At 40.7% G+C, this 14,152-nt stretch overlaps 1 protein-coding gene across 1 annotated transcript in view; it reads left to right on the top strand.

The window, feature by feature from the left end:
- ESRP2 (epithelial splicing regulatory protein 2) overlaps positions 1-14,152 on the top strand; it is a 41,904-nt gene that overhangs the window by 17,318 nt on the left and 10,434 nt on the right. Inside the window, exons 4-15 of the mRNA XM_054170095.1 lie at positions 1,671-1,784; positions 3,532-3,646; positions 4,426-4,524; positions 4,645-4,699; positions 5,486-5,596; positions 6,276-6,408; positions 6,584-6,626; positions 7,365-7,666; positions 9,111-9,332; positions 10,258-10,456; positions 11,621-11,813; positions 12,792-12,969. Coding sequence (XP_054026070.1) covers positions 1,671-1,784; positions 3,532-3,646; positions 4,426-4,524; positions 4,645-4,699; positions 5,486-5,596; positions 6,276-6,408; positions 6,584-6,626; positions 7,365-7,666; positions 9,111-9,332; positions 10,258-10,456; positions 11,621-11,813; positions 12,792-12,969 — 1,764 coding nt within the window. The remainder of the gene's footprint in view (positions 1-1,670; positions 1,785-3,531; positions 3,647-4,425; positions 4,525-4,644; positions 4,700-5,485; positions 5,597-6,275; positions 6,409-6,583; positions 6,627-7,364; positions 7,667-9,110; positions 9,333-10,257; positions 10,457-11,620; positions 11,814-12,791; positions 12,970-14,152) is intronic.

The following is a 14,152-nucleotide window of genomic DNA, read 5'->3' as shown; positions in this document are numbered from 1 at the left end:
CTAATTCCTATCACAATTTCCAATCCCTTTTTACAAATATTTACTGTGCCCAAAAGTCAAAAAGAAGTAATAAAGTGCTGTGTTTAGTAAGAACACAGTTCTTGTGTCTGTTACTGTAGTGAGAATATCTGTTGTTGATCTGACACTGTGGCAGTACCCAGAACTGCATTTCTGAAATGGTTCCTTTTGAGTCCTCTGGAATTTTCTTCTTTTTCTCATGTTTACACTCCAACTGAGGTATTTTGAGTACTCTCAGATCTCAGTTTTCTGACTTGAAATCATCCTTAAACAATGACTTACTGTATAGCCTCAGGTTCTTCAAGACTTCTGTTTGTGGTAGGAACACTTCTTGAACTAGAAATCAGGAAGAAAGTGACTTTCTGAAACTGCAAGGGTCAGTTGGGTTGGTTGGGTGATGATTTTGTGTTACTCATTTAGTTTTAAACATTTCTCTGTCTGCTTTTGTATGTTTTAGTAGCGTGCAAAGAGCTGCAATATAAAGGTGGTTGTGGAGGGATATTTCACTCTTCCTAAAGTTTCAACTATCTTCTGCTTTTTAATAACTAAATTATATTGCTATAATTGTATCTGTGTATATATATATCTGCAAGATGCTGGTGTTTCTTACCCAGCTCTGCTCCTCAGTTCTCTCTTATGTAGTAGCCACTACTACAGCATTTCTAAATGCAGCAGCAGTGGAACCCTGCTAGCTGTCCAAGCCTACAAAAGTAAGAGCAGTTGTTCTGAAACAAAGCCTGTGTTACCATGTCTCTGCTCCTACTAAACCATAAATGGTGGAGCCTTACCTTTGGCTCCAAATGCTGCAGCATTTGCTTTCACTGCAAGTACCTCGTTGGTTTGGGATGCAATCATGAGAATGTCATCTTTCCTGAGCAGTCTCTAACCATGTAAAATGTCACGTGTCAGTGATGAAGCTCCTCTTACAGAGGTTAAAAGACAGAATGAAGTTGTCTCAATTTCAAGTCAGCTTATAGTTTGCTTTTGGAGATACCCACTTTGGAGCTGTAAGATACAGGTGAGAGCAATGGGTGGCTAGTGCATCAAGGTGTTAATTATTGCTTTGTTTGTGAGCTGATGCTTTCCGGGGAGGGAGTAGCATCAAGGGGGAAGCTTAGAATAATTGTGTTTGTCCCCTTGAAAGTTGGCTAACAAGCTACTATTTACATGAATTCACACATGTAGGTAGCATAGTATGTTATCTGACTATTAGGAATAAGGGATTTAACACTGGTATAGAGTAATAAATGGCAAGAAACTTGTATGAGGATGGAAAATAACATTGAACAAGACACATGAAGACTTTTCCTCTTGTGAACTGACGTATTGGGGATTACTCACCTTACACACAGGGAATCATTTTATCTGGAGTTTGTAACACTATCTCTACCAAGAACTGGCTTAGGTCCAATTTGATTATCATTTTACTGTTGAAGGCATTAGACCATAATTTGTTTGTCTTCTCTTTAAGCATTTAACTTCTGAAACATAAGTAAATTGTGATGGGTAGCTTGGGTAGGTTTTTTTTCTTTTTGAAGTTCAAATTAAAAATAGAAAATGAAGGACATAACAGAGGCCAAAGGTGCCATGAAGTGTTATAGTAATGGTACATGCTCGGTTTATGCCATTACCTGTATCACTCTCTTTTGCAGTTTAGTCAGCTGGTATCCAGTGATTTGAAAGTACTTGGAAGGAGCTCTTACACACTCTGCAGTGATGGGCAGTTACTCATTCGACAAGTCCTCCACCCAGAGGCATCTAAGAAGGTATGAAATCGCAGCTCATGCGGAAGGGCAGCACTGTGTTTTAAGGACATCAAAGAAAGTGTCTTAGATAAGTTTGAGATGAGAACACAATTCAGCCATGGGAACTACAGTGTTCCAAGATTATTTAAGTTGATCCCCTCCCTGTTTCAACCCTGAGTAGGAGAAGAGACCTTGGCACTTGATTTTGGAAATCAATTCCAGTACTTCATGACTGTCAGATGAATGTAATGAAGAGGAAAATTGGGAAAGACAGGAATGTCTGTCTCTCAAGAAATGGAAGCAAAGGTACAGGTCTAATTTCACTAAGGTGATGGAGAAGCTTTGTCTAAGCTTGAGTTAAACCACAGGTGCCATGGGTTTCTACCAAGTGTCAGTGTCCTGCAGAGAGTAAACATGCAGGCAGTGACTTGCCCTGGCAATGGTTCACCATCTGCATTTATTCAGCAGGAAGCAGTGCTGCAGCTTATTTGCTCCTCCTGCATGAAGAAGCAGCTTCCTCCCCAGGTTCCTGTGAGGGCGTCTTGCACAGAAAGAATCATCTTGCCTTTGTGCAGGGTGGTGGCTCTTGAGTTAGCCTGCTTGGCAGGGCCTTCAGGAACCCCACAGGAATGGAAGCAGCTGACATGGAAGGAGCTGACCATTTTGGGGGGGTTTTCTCTATATAAGGGTATTGGCTCATGATGAGTTTCTACAAATAGTTGTTTGGCATTTGTGTTATATTAAAACATAACACTGTAGCTTTTTATGAAAAGTGGCTGTTTATGGAGGGATGAAGCAAGGAAGGAGACAGGGATGATGTTGAGTGTTGAGAAGTGACAGTACTTTCGTGTTTTGTAGGTAATTCTTCCTGTATCCTCCTTGAAACTAATGGGCTAAACAAAAGCAAACTCTAATGTTGTGGGAGAAATAATTGTCCATACCAAATGGAGGAATGGACCTGAACAAGTTCTGAGTCTCTTAATGTTGCATTTCTTTCTCTTTTTCCCCTTTTCCAATAGTTTTTTATTTGTGAAAGCTTTTTTTACCCCTGCACACTAAATGTTAATAAACCTCAGATACTGGCTTTTGCTGCTCCTACCATTCTGAGAAGCATTGCCTTGTGACTCTTCTTAATTCTTTATTTACCAAGATTAGTGCTTTATGGCTGGGCTAAAGTCGAAGTTCTATGTAGTGAATCAATTGGAAAGAGTGAAGAATTAAACCAGAATTAGGTTTATTTCTTGGGGGAAAAAAAAAAAATTCACTCATATATTAGCCTAATAGTTATGTAATTAAAGTTCTTGTTCAGTACAGAACAGTAATGAATAAATGTCTCTAAGTTGCTTGGAGATGATATTTTGTACATTTTAACAATATTTATTTAAACTCCTTGTTACTATGGTTTGGTACAATGTTGTTTTGCAGTGTAGTCATAAATGAAGAAATACAGTATCTTAAATTGGGAGTACTTACAAAGTAGCAAAACCTAGATCCTCTTTTTATTACCACTGTTTTTCTTCCCCCATCCATTTTCTCTAGCTGTTTTGCACAGGTCTGCTTCTCAGAAGCTCTTTGGGTTTGCTCATCTAGATATCTAATTCTGTAAGGCTATGGAATGTGAACTGTTGCAAAGGAACTAAACCGGTCTCTTGTGGACAAGCTGATGACATGCATCTATGTGGTTTTTAAAACTGCCTCTCTCAGTCCAAAAATATTAATTGGAATTTAAAGGATTGGTGTGTACAAAACCTTTTTGCCTTCCTTGTAGAACTTTCTGCTGTCGGACTGTTTCTATTCCTTTTATGATCTGCGCAAAGAATTTCACACTTGTTACCCTAGTTCAGCCTCCGTGAAAGATCAGACTATCAAGACCATGGCAGAATGTATCCTTTTGATGCAGCTTTTACACCAGAATCAGTTATGATTCCTTGGGTTTTATCTCTATCGTTGTTACAGGTTTTATTCTTCTAAACTAATATTTGGATTGTAAAAACTCACAGGTGAAATGGAAGATGTGTTTGCTTAAGTGTGTGTTGAGAGGAGTGGTGCTGCTGCTGCTTTTTTCTTTTCAATTTGATTCTAACACTGAATCAAATTTAGTAAATCCACTGAAAAAAACATCCCTTGCATTGGTACCTGATCTTAAAGGAAACGCTAGGTATCAGTGGGCCTTTTCAGCACCAGGCAGCCTTCAAGCTTCTGCTATCTGCAAATAGTAATAGTTCTGCTGTGTAAGCCTGACTGAACTGAGTTTAAAATGGGGGGGGGGGGGAAGCCAGCCAAACAACAACAAAGCACAAACAAACAAAAAGGCAACCCAAGAACAAACCCAACACCCTACATGTAAATTTTGAGAGGATTGTTGTGGCCCACCTGAATGTTTGAAGTTCAGTTATAACTGAAGTGATAGTTTGCCCCCCCACCTTTTTTTTTGGCAACTGAGAACACTGATATGATATAAACTATCAACAGTCTGCAGACTGTTGAGTATTAAAGTGAATATTAACCAGTTTATGAGCAGAGTAACTAATGTCTAATAGTCATGTGTCCCTCTGAAGAACAGTACATTTGCTTACCAGTTCTGTATTAGTATCAGGAAAGCCTTATGATTTATTTACAAATGATTGTGCAAGTCTGTTGTTTTCTATAACCACCTGTTTAGATCTAGGCTTAGCTACAGATGAAACAGAGGAGGACTTTGGTGTGTGGCAAGTGAAAACCATGGTGGCTATCATTTTCAGCATGCTCTCTGAAGGTTGTAGTAAGTGAACTATTCATATAGAATGCTGAAGGCTTCCTTTTTGTAAGGCCTGGCAGCGGTGCTGTCATTCTTCAATAATCTCTAACCCTGGTTATATATAAACTTCCTGTTTTGTTGCAGATCACGTATTTACTGAGCCTGAAACTGTGAAATACAAGTATGAAACAGGTCCTTGGTAAGTGCCCTTGTCATAGTTGTTTACAACTGAAGATGAGTCTCATATACAGTAAGAAAATCTTGTGGAAGTGGATTGGTTCCGGAGCGCAGTAACAGTGTATTCGGTAGCCTAGTGTGGACAGACTATACCTGATAGGTTGAATGCTGTAATTTAGTCTGCTTTTTAAGTCACTTCAAGTTAAACGCTCTTTGTTCTTCTAGCTTCTGTTTTGCATAGCAGTGTGGCTGACTTATCTTACCCAGTGGTGAGGAAATGTTTGTGAACTTTCCCTAAGTCAACAGGGCTGCTGGCTAGTGCACCCTATATGCAGCTGAACTTCATGTTGCTTCTGAAGAGGGCTTGGATATGCTGGATTGCATATTGGGTTTAGAGAAGGAGCAGAGTAGTTCTTTGTTTTCAGATACATTGCAGTGACTGGAGAACAAAACATCTTCAGCGTAAGTAGTGTGTACTCATATTTAGGCCTGCCTTGCAATCATCTGTACTGGATTGTTAGGTATTTCAGATAAATGAATCCAGTTCCTTATTACTTCCATTTGAGATAGTACTCCTATTTTATTCTTTTTTAAAGAGCTGCAATGTGGTGACAACATAGTGCATCATAAGCATTGTATATATAAAAGGATTATTTTTCCATTATTGAAATGAATACCAGAACAGCCTTGCCAGCAAACATACTCTTGATTTGCAAGTTAAATCAGTTGAAAACTGAAATTTGGTATGAAAACAGAAAACTTAAATTAAAGCTTACTTTGGCTTTTTATTTTCCTCCTTTCTGTGCAGTAGCAAATCTGAAACAGTAGACAGTGAGACAGTAATACGTGCCAGAGGTTTGCCATGGCAGTCTTCAGACCAAGATATTGCTCGTTTTTTCAAAGGACTCAACATTGCCAAGTAAGATAGCAAGAATATGTCGTGCTTTATCACTTGTCTTTAATAGCAAGTTCTTTGATATTTGTTTAACACACATACCTCACAGCCAGGCCCCTTCCCACCCCATGGTCATAACTGAACAGATTTACCAGCCTTAGGTATACAAGAGTTTTGAAGTGTGTGAGGAAAAGACTTGCCAATGGAAATTCAGCCTGCATTTGTTTAGTTCTAGTAGCTAAAGGGTGAAACTCCAACTGCAGTAATTGAGGCAGAGACTAAGCTATAACACAAGATTTAATTTTGTGCCAACTTTTCACTATTCTGCTATACCTCCTACACAGTCCAGATTCAGAAACATCCAAGGGGAAGAAATTTTCATGTGGCTGATCAGTGTGCAACTCTCTCTATATGTCTGTATATAGAGTTTACCATACCTGTCACTTAATATATGTTCCAGATTCTCAGCACCAGGGGGGTGGTGGTGGGGCGGAATTACATGGATGAGGAAACTAAAATCTGCATCTCTGAGATAATAGGAAGGGCTTGCAAAATTACTTCTGCATGGAAGTCAAGAAAGTGGGGAACAGCACGAGATCCAGGATCTCACTGAAGTGGATCCTGCAGTACAATTGTGTTATGTGAAAAATGAAATTAAATTGGGGACATTAGCAGCTTCATTTTCTTTGGTTTTACCTTTCAGAGGTGGTGTGGCTCTCTGTCTAAATGCTCAAGGAAGAAGAAACGGGGAGGCATTGGTTCGGTTTGTCAACTCTGAACAGAGGGACCTTGCACTGGAAAGGCATAAGCATCACATGGGTAGCAGATACATTGAGGTAAAAAGTAGTGACCTGAAACAAATCTGTGGATACCAACCTGAATATTTCAGACTAGAGTTTTACATGGTACTTTGAGCAAAACACAAGCTTATTCTCAAAGTACAGTTCTCACGTGTGTGTGTGATTAGAGTTGAATGTTACAATATTCATGTCTGGCTTTCTTCTTCTTAAGGTTTACAAAGCAACTGGGGAAGAATTTTTAAAAATTGCAGGAGGTAAGTGCTACAGGAGTTCAGTGTGATTACCTAAGTCCATAGGAGTGGTGTTCTAGTTCCTTTTTTTTCTTTCCTGAGGACATAAATGGATAATGAAGTAGCTTTTCCTGTTTTGCCTTCCAAGACTACCTGACCCTGTCAAGTTCTGATTTCACATGGCTGAATTTGAGCTGTGAGCATTTGGGCTGTGATGTTCAGATAGGTCTTGTTTTTGGAAGGAAGATGAGCCTTTGTGGTGGAAGCTTCTCTGTGCCCTGTATAAGTTCACACTAATATAATCTTTGTCCCATTTTCATTAATACATGAAACACTTTCAGGGTAAGGCATTTTCACTCTAAAACAGGTTAATGTGAGGCGGTAGCATCTCATGTCTTCTGTGGGCTTGTTGCTAGCTACTTGCTCCTATATTGCCCCTTATGCTTTTGCATCCTATAGAATAGAATAGAATAAACCAGGTTGGAAGAGACCTTCCAAGATCATCATGTCCAACCTATCATCCAACACCACCCAATCAACTAAACCATGCAACCAAGCACCCTATCAAGTCTCCTCCTGAACACCTCCAGTGATGGTGACCCCACCACCTTCTCGGGCAGCCCATTCCAATAGGCAATCACTCTCTCTGTGTAAAACTTCTTCCTAACCTCCCCTGGTGCAGCCTGAAACTGTGTCCTCTTGTTAACAGACTAGCATGACCCTATGTTTTGGGCTGAACATGTGTTGTTGTTTTCCCACCAGGCACTTCCAATGAAGTGGCCCAGTTCCTATCTAAGGAGAATCAAGTTATCATCCGGATGAGAGGCCTTCCATTCACTGCTACTCAGGAGGATGTCTTGGGGTTCCTGGGGCCAGAGTGCCCAGTAACAGGAGGGAAAGAGGGACTTCTCTTTGTCAAGTACCCAGATGGCAGGCCCACAGGAGATGCATTTGTGTTATTTTCCTGTGAAGAATATGCACAGAATGCACTTAAAAAGCACAAAGAAATACTTGGGAAACGTTACATTGAACTCTTCAGGAGCACAGCAGCAGAAGTCCAACAGGTTGTAACTTTGGATTGTGAAACTTGAAACTTAACTGTTAAAATGCTTCTAACTCTTGCACACAAACACATTCTAACCAACCAGGAAAATCTGGAATATTAAAGATGCCACTTTCTGGAAAGGACAACATTTGCCCTGATGGGCATGGAAGATTGTGCAGCATTGGGTTTGGGGTTTGTTGTTTGTTTTTTTTTCACTGTCAGCTTTCCTCAGATTACAAAGAAAAAAATCATTGAATAATTTTCTTCTACTTAAAGGCTGACTGAAATGAAAAAAAAAATAAAATACGAATTTACACTAGATAGCTAGCATTGTAGCAATGCTTCTTGAAAAGCAGCAAAGTTGTCTTGAAATTCTGGTCTCCCTGTACAGAATTTCTAGCATTAAATTCAAATCTGGATGTGTTAAAACAGCTTTTCCTATAACTGCTTTACTGGAAACAAAGAATTACCAGGATGTATCTAACTTTTATTTGGGAGACCTGGATAAAATGCTTATGATTATATTCTATCAGTATGTCATTACTTCTTCCTTTATGATAGGTGTCTAGGATAGCACACTCTTTTTTTGGGGTGGGGGGGAGTTGGGGGAATAAAGGGGGAGAATTCCATGCTGCTTATTTGAATAATTGCAAGAGGTAAAGCCAGCTCTCATCTTACTAGAGTTCACAAAAAATGATTGTAATAGTCTACACACAACTGAGGGAACAGATTTCTAACCTGAAAGGTGCTACAAGTAGATCCATGAAAAAAAGGCTTCTGTTGAAACAGGCTGCTGAGGCTGAATTGACAAAACTTAAGCTCTTATTTAGTACTGGTTTCAGTGCAATGTGTTTATTTCTTACTGTTGTGGGCATGGCTTTATGAAGGAACTAGAGTTAGATAGTTGTTTTTTAACTTGTTAGATATTTCAGGTCTCAGATCTTTAAAAATTACTCTCTTTTATTTACTCCAATTAAGAACATTACCCAAAGTAAAACCTCTGTGACAATATTGCTTTTTTAGCACAGATGTGGTTTTCAGATGTTCCTTTCTGAGATATTTTAAAATGGACATTAATCTGCTTTTCTTAATAACAGACTTTTGTAATGTCATTATAAGGGTCTTGGCAAACTAAACTTCTTGGGCTTCCAGTCTCTGCTTCTGAGTCTGAAACTTTCAAATGCTCCACAGCAATTCATTTAAGGTCAGGCTTGATGGGGCTCTGAGTGGCGTGATGTAGTTACTGTGGGGGGGTTGGACTATCTGGCCTCTAGAGGCCCCTTCCAAACCAGTGCATTCTATGACTCTAGGACAACAGTTTGGGTTAAGAAGGGATTTTTCTTTTTTTCTGTATTGTAGGGAATGTTTTTATTTAAATGTGGGAAATCATATTGTGAGAATTGGTTTGTGCTCAGATGGATTTTGTGTGGATCTCTCTCAATGTGCTTTTTTTTTGCCAACAGGTGCTTAATAGATATATGTCCACACCTCTCATTTCCACTCTTCCAACTCCCATCATTCCTGTCATACCCCCACCATACACCATTGCCACGGGTAGCATACGTGACTGTGTCCGACTCCGAGGCCTTCCTTACACCGCAGGCATTGATGACATCCTGGAATTCATGGGAGACACCACAGCTGATATCAAGCCCCATGGAGTTCACATGGTCCTTAATCAACAGGTAACAGCATTTGGGTTAACTTTCCAGTTCCTAAACAGGGCTGAAAGTCACAGTATCCTACCTATTTCTGGCTGTTTTCCAGTATTTCACTTCCTTCTTTCCTTCTCCTCATTTCTCCTCCCCACTTACACAAGCACTTGGTTTTCTTTCTATATATGTTTACATAAGACTGGGGAGGATGAAGCTTGATTTTCTAATAACAGCTTTGTTCTGGAGGCTCTCTTAAATAGTGCCATGTGTTTCAGTCAAGTGCTGGAAATACACAAGGCACGAATGTCTCGCGTTAGATGGCACTAGGTGATGTCTCATGTTAGGTGATATCTGCTCTGTCAGCTTCAGGCCTTCTGCTCAATGATAGCTGTGTGTTTTGAGTGATACTTGTTGAAAAAAACTTCAGTTTTCTAAGCTTTTAACTTGATTACAGATCTCTCAGGCTTTAAAGGAAGTAGATAATTAAACATAGTTTCAGATCTGTTTTAATAACATAATCATAGGGATATTTGTTCCCCGTCATCTTATGTTAAAATTAGTCAAGCAGCTGAATGGGTTCCCAGAGATGCTGTGGAATTTCCACTCCTGGAGATGCTCGGATTTCAAGTGCAGAAGGCCAGGAGTGGCCTCATGTTGTTCAAGGCAGGTCTAACTTTCAAATTACATTTGAATTACAGGTCTGCAAACTTTGTTTACATGCTGAACTTTTCTTTTTGCAGAAGACAGAAGTAGTGTTGTGTTAACTGGGTGCTGATTGCCTGGGTCTTGCCTTGCAGCTTCTAAAAACCATGGTTGTGTTGTTAGTCATTGGTGCTGGATGAGAAGGAAAGATACAGCAGACATTTGATCTTAGTAGTTTCTGCACCTCTTGTGCTCAGGGTGTTTTAACAACAGATTGACGTGATTAATGTGATTATTTCCCCCCTTCCCCTAGGGACGACCATCAGGTGATGCTTTTATCCAAATGAAATCTGCCGATAAAGCCTTTATGGTGGCTCAAAAATGTCACAAAAAAATGATGAAGGACCGTTATGTGGAAGTATTCCAGTGTTCAGGAGAGGAGATGAACTTTGTTTTAATGGGTGGCACTTTAAATCGTAGTGGCTTATCCCCACCGCCATGTAAGTTACCATGTAAGTCTCCAATTCTTCCGCTCTCTGCTGCTAAAGGCTGATACGTGGTAGGTGCTGAAGCTTTGTGGCCTTTCACCTTTTGACTTGGGTTTTGCGATGATCAGTAATCATCCATCTGTATGCATACTGAGATTGGAATGGTTCCCTTCGGGCAATAATGGGACTGATCAGAGGCATTTGTATTTGTTTCGGCGGTGAGTAGAGGGCAGCAAAGCCTTGCCAGTGAAATTGTTGCGCACACTGCTTCGTTATGGGTGTACTGTTCTTCTGAGCTCTGCAGTAGAATTGCCTGTAGTGAAGCTTACTTGGAATTAGAGGGATTTTTAAAAGGGGGAAAAAATTCTGTGTTCCAGCTGCCAATGAGTGCTCTTGCTGTCTTGCTTTAGAGCATTGAGAAGGTACTCTATGGGTTTATTTTTGCAGGAAAACACCCACTGGGATGATGTGTTAACAGAGCATAGAGTGGTGGAGTCGGGTGGATTTTTATATGTTCATTTTCTTTAAGATGACAGCGAATCTTAAACTGTGGAACTAGATTGGAACTGTGCTGTTCTAATTAATCTCACTAGCAAGTCATGAGCAGATACTGATGTGTATTTGCAAAAGAGTAAAAAGCTGCTGAATAAAAACAGTTTCACTGCACACCAAACCAAACTGCACAAATCAGATGTTGCATCAGACTAATGATCTAGTGAGGCTTTCTTTTTGCTGTATCCTAAAAATACTTTTTGAAGTTGGTGGAGGCTTATACATGAAGACTTGTGGATCCCTGTTTGTAGCTCATATTATGTACTGTTGTCCCACAGAGTACAACTTCTGTTAGAAAGAACAGAGGGTGTGTTGGTGTGCACTCCTGCTTTCTCTGCACATGGCTTTATGCTTTCCTTGGATAATTCTGAAGTTCCCTACTCTCTGTCTGCATACACACAAGGCTGCTCAGCTTTAGGAGTTAGGTACTCTTGGGAATTGCTGATTTTTGAATGCCCCAGTTGTCATTCACGATGACACAGCAGGGGTTTCCAGGGGAAAGACTAGAAAGCAGTCTTTGCACAAGTGCTCATTCGTCATGCCCAGATACTGTTAATTATATTGGCATAAGGATTTCCTTTATTGTAGCAGAGATATCCATTCTAATTTGTTTTCTGTGTCCTGCTTTGTTCTCAGGTCTATCTCCACCAGCTTATGCTGCTTTCCAAACAGCAGCTGTGATCCCAGCAGAGGCAGCGCTTTACCAGCCACAGGCCCTCTTGCCAACCACCAGGACTCCTCAGGCCTCCACAGCTGCTCCTCCAGCAGTTACCTACTACCCAGCTCAGGCTGCTCAACTTTATATGAATTACACAGCTTACTATCCCAGGTAACCCTGAGGTTTAGCTGCAATGGAGCAGGCAACTGTGTGGTCTCCTGTGAACAGCTCTTAAATTTGTTTTTTTGCTTTAGATAATCCTGGGAACTTGATGTTCATCAGCAGAGGCAGTAGCTATTTTAACTGAGTTTCTGTGGACTTGTAATGGAGCCTGGCTGTTCTATAGCTTTCATCTGAATCTTGTGATAATGTTGGTCTAATATTTAACAGTGGTTTTGGCGCCAGGACAATGTCATCAAGTCGGTCCTATTTCTTGGCCAAATGGCTCTACCCTCATTCCTTAGCTCTTGTACTTACAACGAGTCTTTCAGTATAGAAGCTCTCTTAGGTGTGTACTAGGTTTGATTGCTGATATCAGTGAGACCAAAGAACACTTTACACATGTAAGCAAGGTAGAAGATTGCCACCTTTTCCCAGATGGATTCACTGTTCTGGTGCTTGGATCAGTGGGGAAATAGCTTGTCCATTGAAGTTCCTAGGCTTGTGACACTTACATTATTCTGAGTGCTGGTAAATTGCTAGATAGGCCCTGACCAGAGATGATGCTTTGCTTTACTGTTTTATGGCTCAGAAATACCAGATTTGGGTCTTTGTCTGCTTTTCACTCGACAGTTTTTGGTTGGTTGGTTGGGTTTTTCGCTTTTTCTTTTTTTTACCCCCTTTGTGGCTTTATTAACAATATCAGAACTTCTAAGTCACCAGTAGCTACTATTTTTCTTCTCCCCTGGGAAAGCACAAGTGCCACTCTTTGTCTCTAACCACAAATGTTAGCTGTATTTTTTCCTCTGTTCTCTAAAAATAAATTATCATATGCTGAAGAAAAAAGTCCAAAGCAGTCTACACCAGGGCTGCCTCTTTTTCTGTGGTTTTGGGCTTACTCTCAAACTTTTCAGTTTCATCTTTGCCTGTTCTGAGCACTAAAAACAGTTACTGGTTTTCATAATGATTTTTCCCTTGTTTCTCTTTCAGTCCTCCAGTATCCCCTACCACAGTGGGGTACATTGCAGCTGCTCCAGGAGCTGTAGCTGCTGCTGCCACTGCCACCCACACTCCGCTTCTGCCTCAGCCTGGAGCATTAGTCCGTATGCAGGGCTTGCCATATAACACAGGAATGAAGGAGATACTCAGTTTCTTCCAGGGGTACCAGGTTAGTATGCAGTCCTTCTCAATAGGGTATTTGGACCTCCAAGTAATGACCAGTGGAGCTCAGACTGAGCAAGTGAGTGCTTTGGGAAATTGCCGAAGCAATTCAGTGCAGTGTGCTGCATTGAACTGGCAGAGCAAAGTGTAATATGCAGTTTGCCTTATTTCTTATATACAAAGCATATCCTAATTTGAAAGCAAAGCTTTAGTGCCTGGGGTTAGGTTTAAGTTTGAAGAGTGAGAAAGTGTAAAGCCTCAGTGATAGTGGGGGTGTGAAGGGGCTGCCAAAAGAAGGTGGGGGCTGCCAAAAGCTTTCGGCCCTTGCCAGTTCTCAGTGGGAACCCTAGGGAGGGTCACTGTTTGACCTTCAAGACTTCAGTTTTTAAGTCTGCCTGGAGCAAATTTCTAGTACAGAAGAGGGTATGACCTAGGTGTGTGACTTACTTGGAAGAGGAGAGAGCCAGCTGCCTTTTGGGATGCTCTTTCAAGGACTTACTGTAGGAGGAAGGGAGGAAGGCAGGAACATTTTAGGTTGCAATGTAATGCAGTTTTAATAGAAAAACTCCTTCTGTCTTCCATACTGTTTTATACTGGTAGCAAATATTCTACATGCTGTAAGTAACTTCAGTGGGTGTGTACTGATAGAGTGAGCAAATACATAGAAACTTCTCATCTTGAGGAATATTAGGGGGGGGAAGTGCACCATGTACAAACACTTTTTTCCCCCAGCGGCACTTATTACTCATGGAATGATTATTTCCATGTCTTCTGCCTCTCACCATCAGTGTTTGCTAAAAGGAAAGATGATTGAGTATGGTATGTTCTGGTGAGTATTTAACTTCTGTGAATAACATCACACAGACTAATACCAAGTCTGCCCTTTTGGTACTGCTTGGAAGCCCTGACTTAAAATCCTCCTAGTGGGTCTCAAACCACTGTTCAAGTGATGTGTGTGAAAAGATGGCCATTGTGGTCTGTTTGTCTTACTAAATTCTGTCAGCAGAATAACAGTGGTATACAAGATACAGAAGGATTCTTCTGAGTGCATGGCAGCAGTTTATACAACAGTCAGGGGTGGTGTTTTCTTCAAGGCTCTGAAAGGACGACAGGCATCAAATTGTAGAGCCGGCTGTCTGCTGTGTAAATGAACGTAGACTGAGAACTGGTGCTTAAATGTCTGCCTTCCA

Source organism: Dryobates pubescens, chromosome 19, assembly GCF_014839835.1.
Source record: "Dryobates pubescens isolate bDryPub1 chromosome 19, bDryPub1.pri, whole genome shotgun sequence".
NCBI lineage: Eukaryota > Metazoa > Chordata > Aves > Piciformes > Picidae > Dryobates > Dryobates pubescens.
This window is presented reverse-complemented; position numbering and strand designations above follow the sequence as displayed.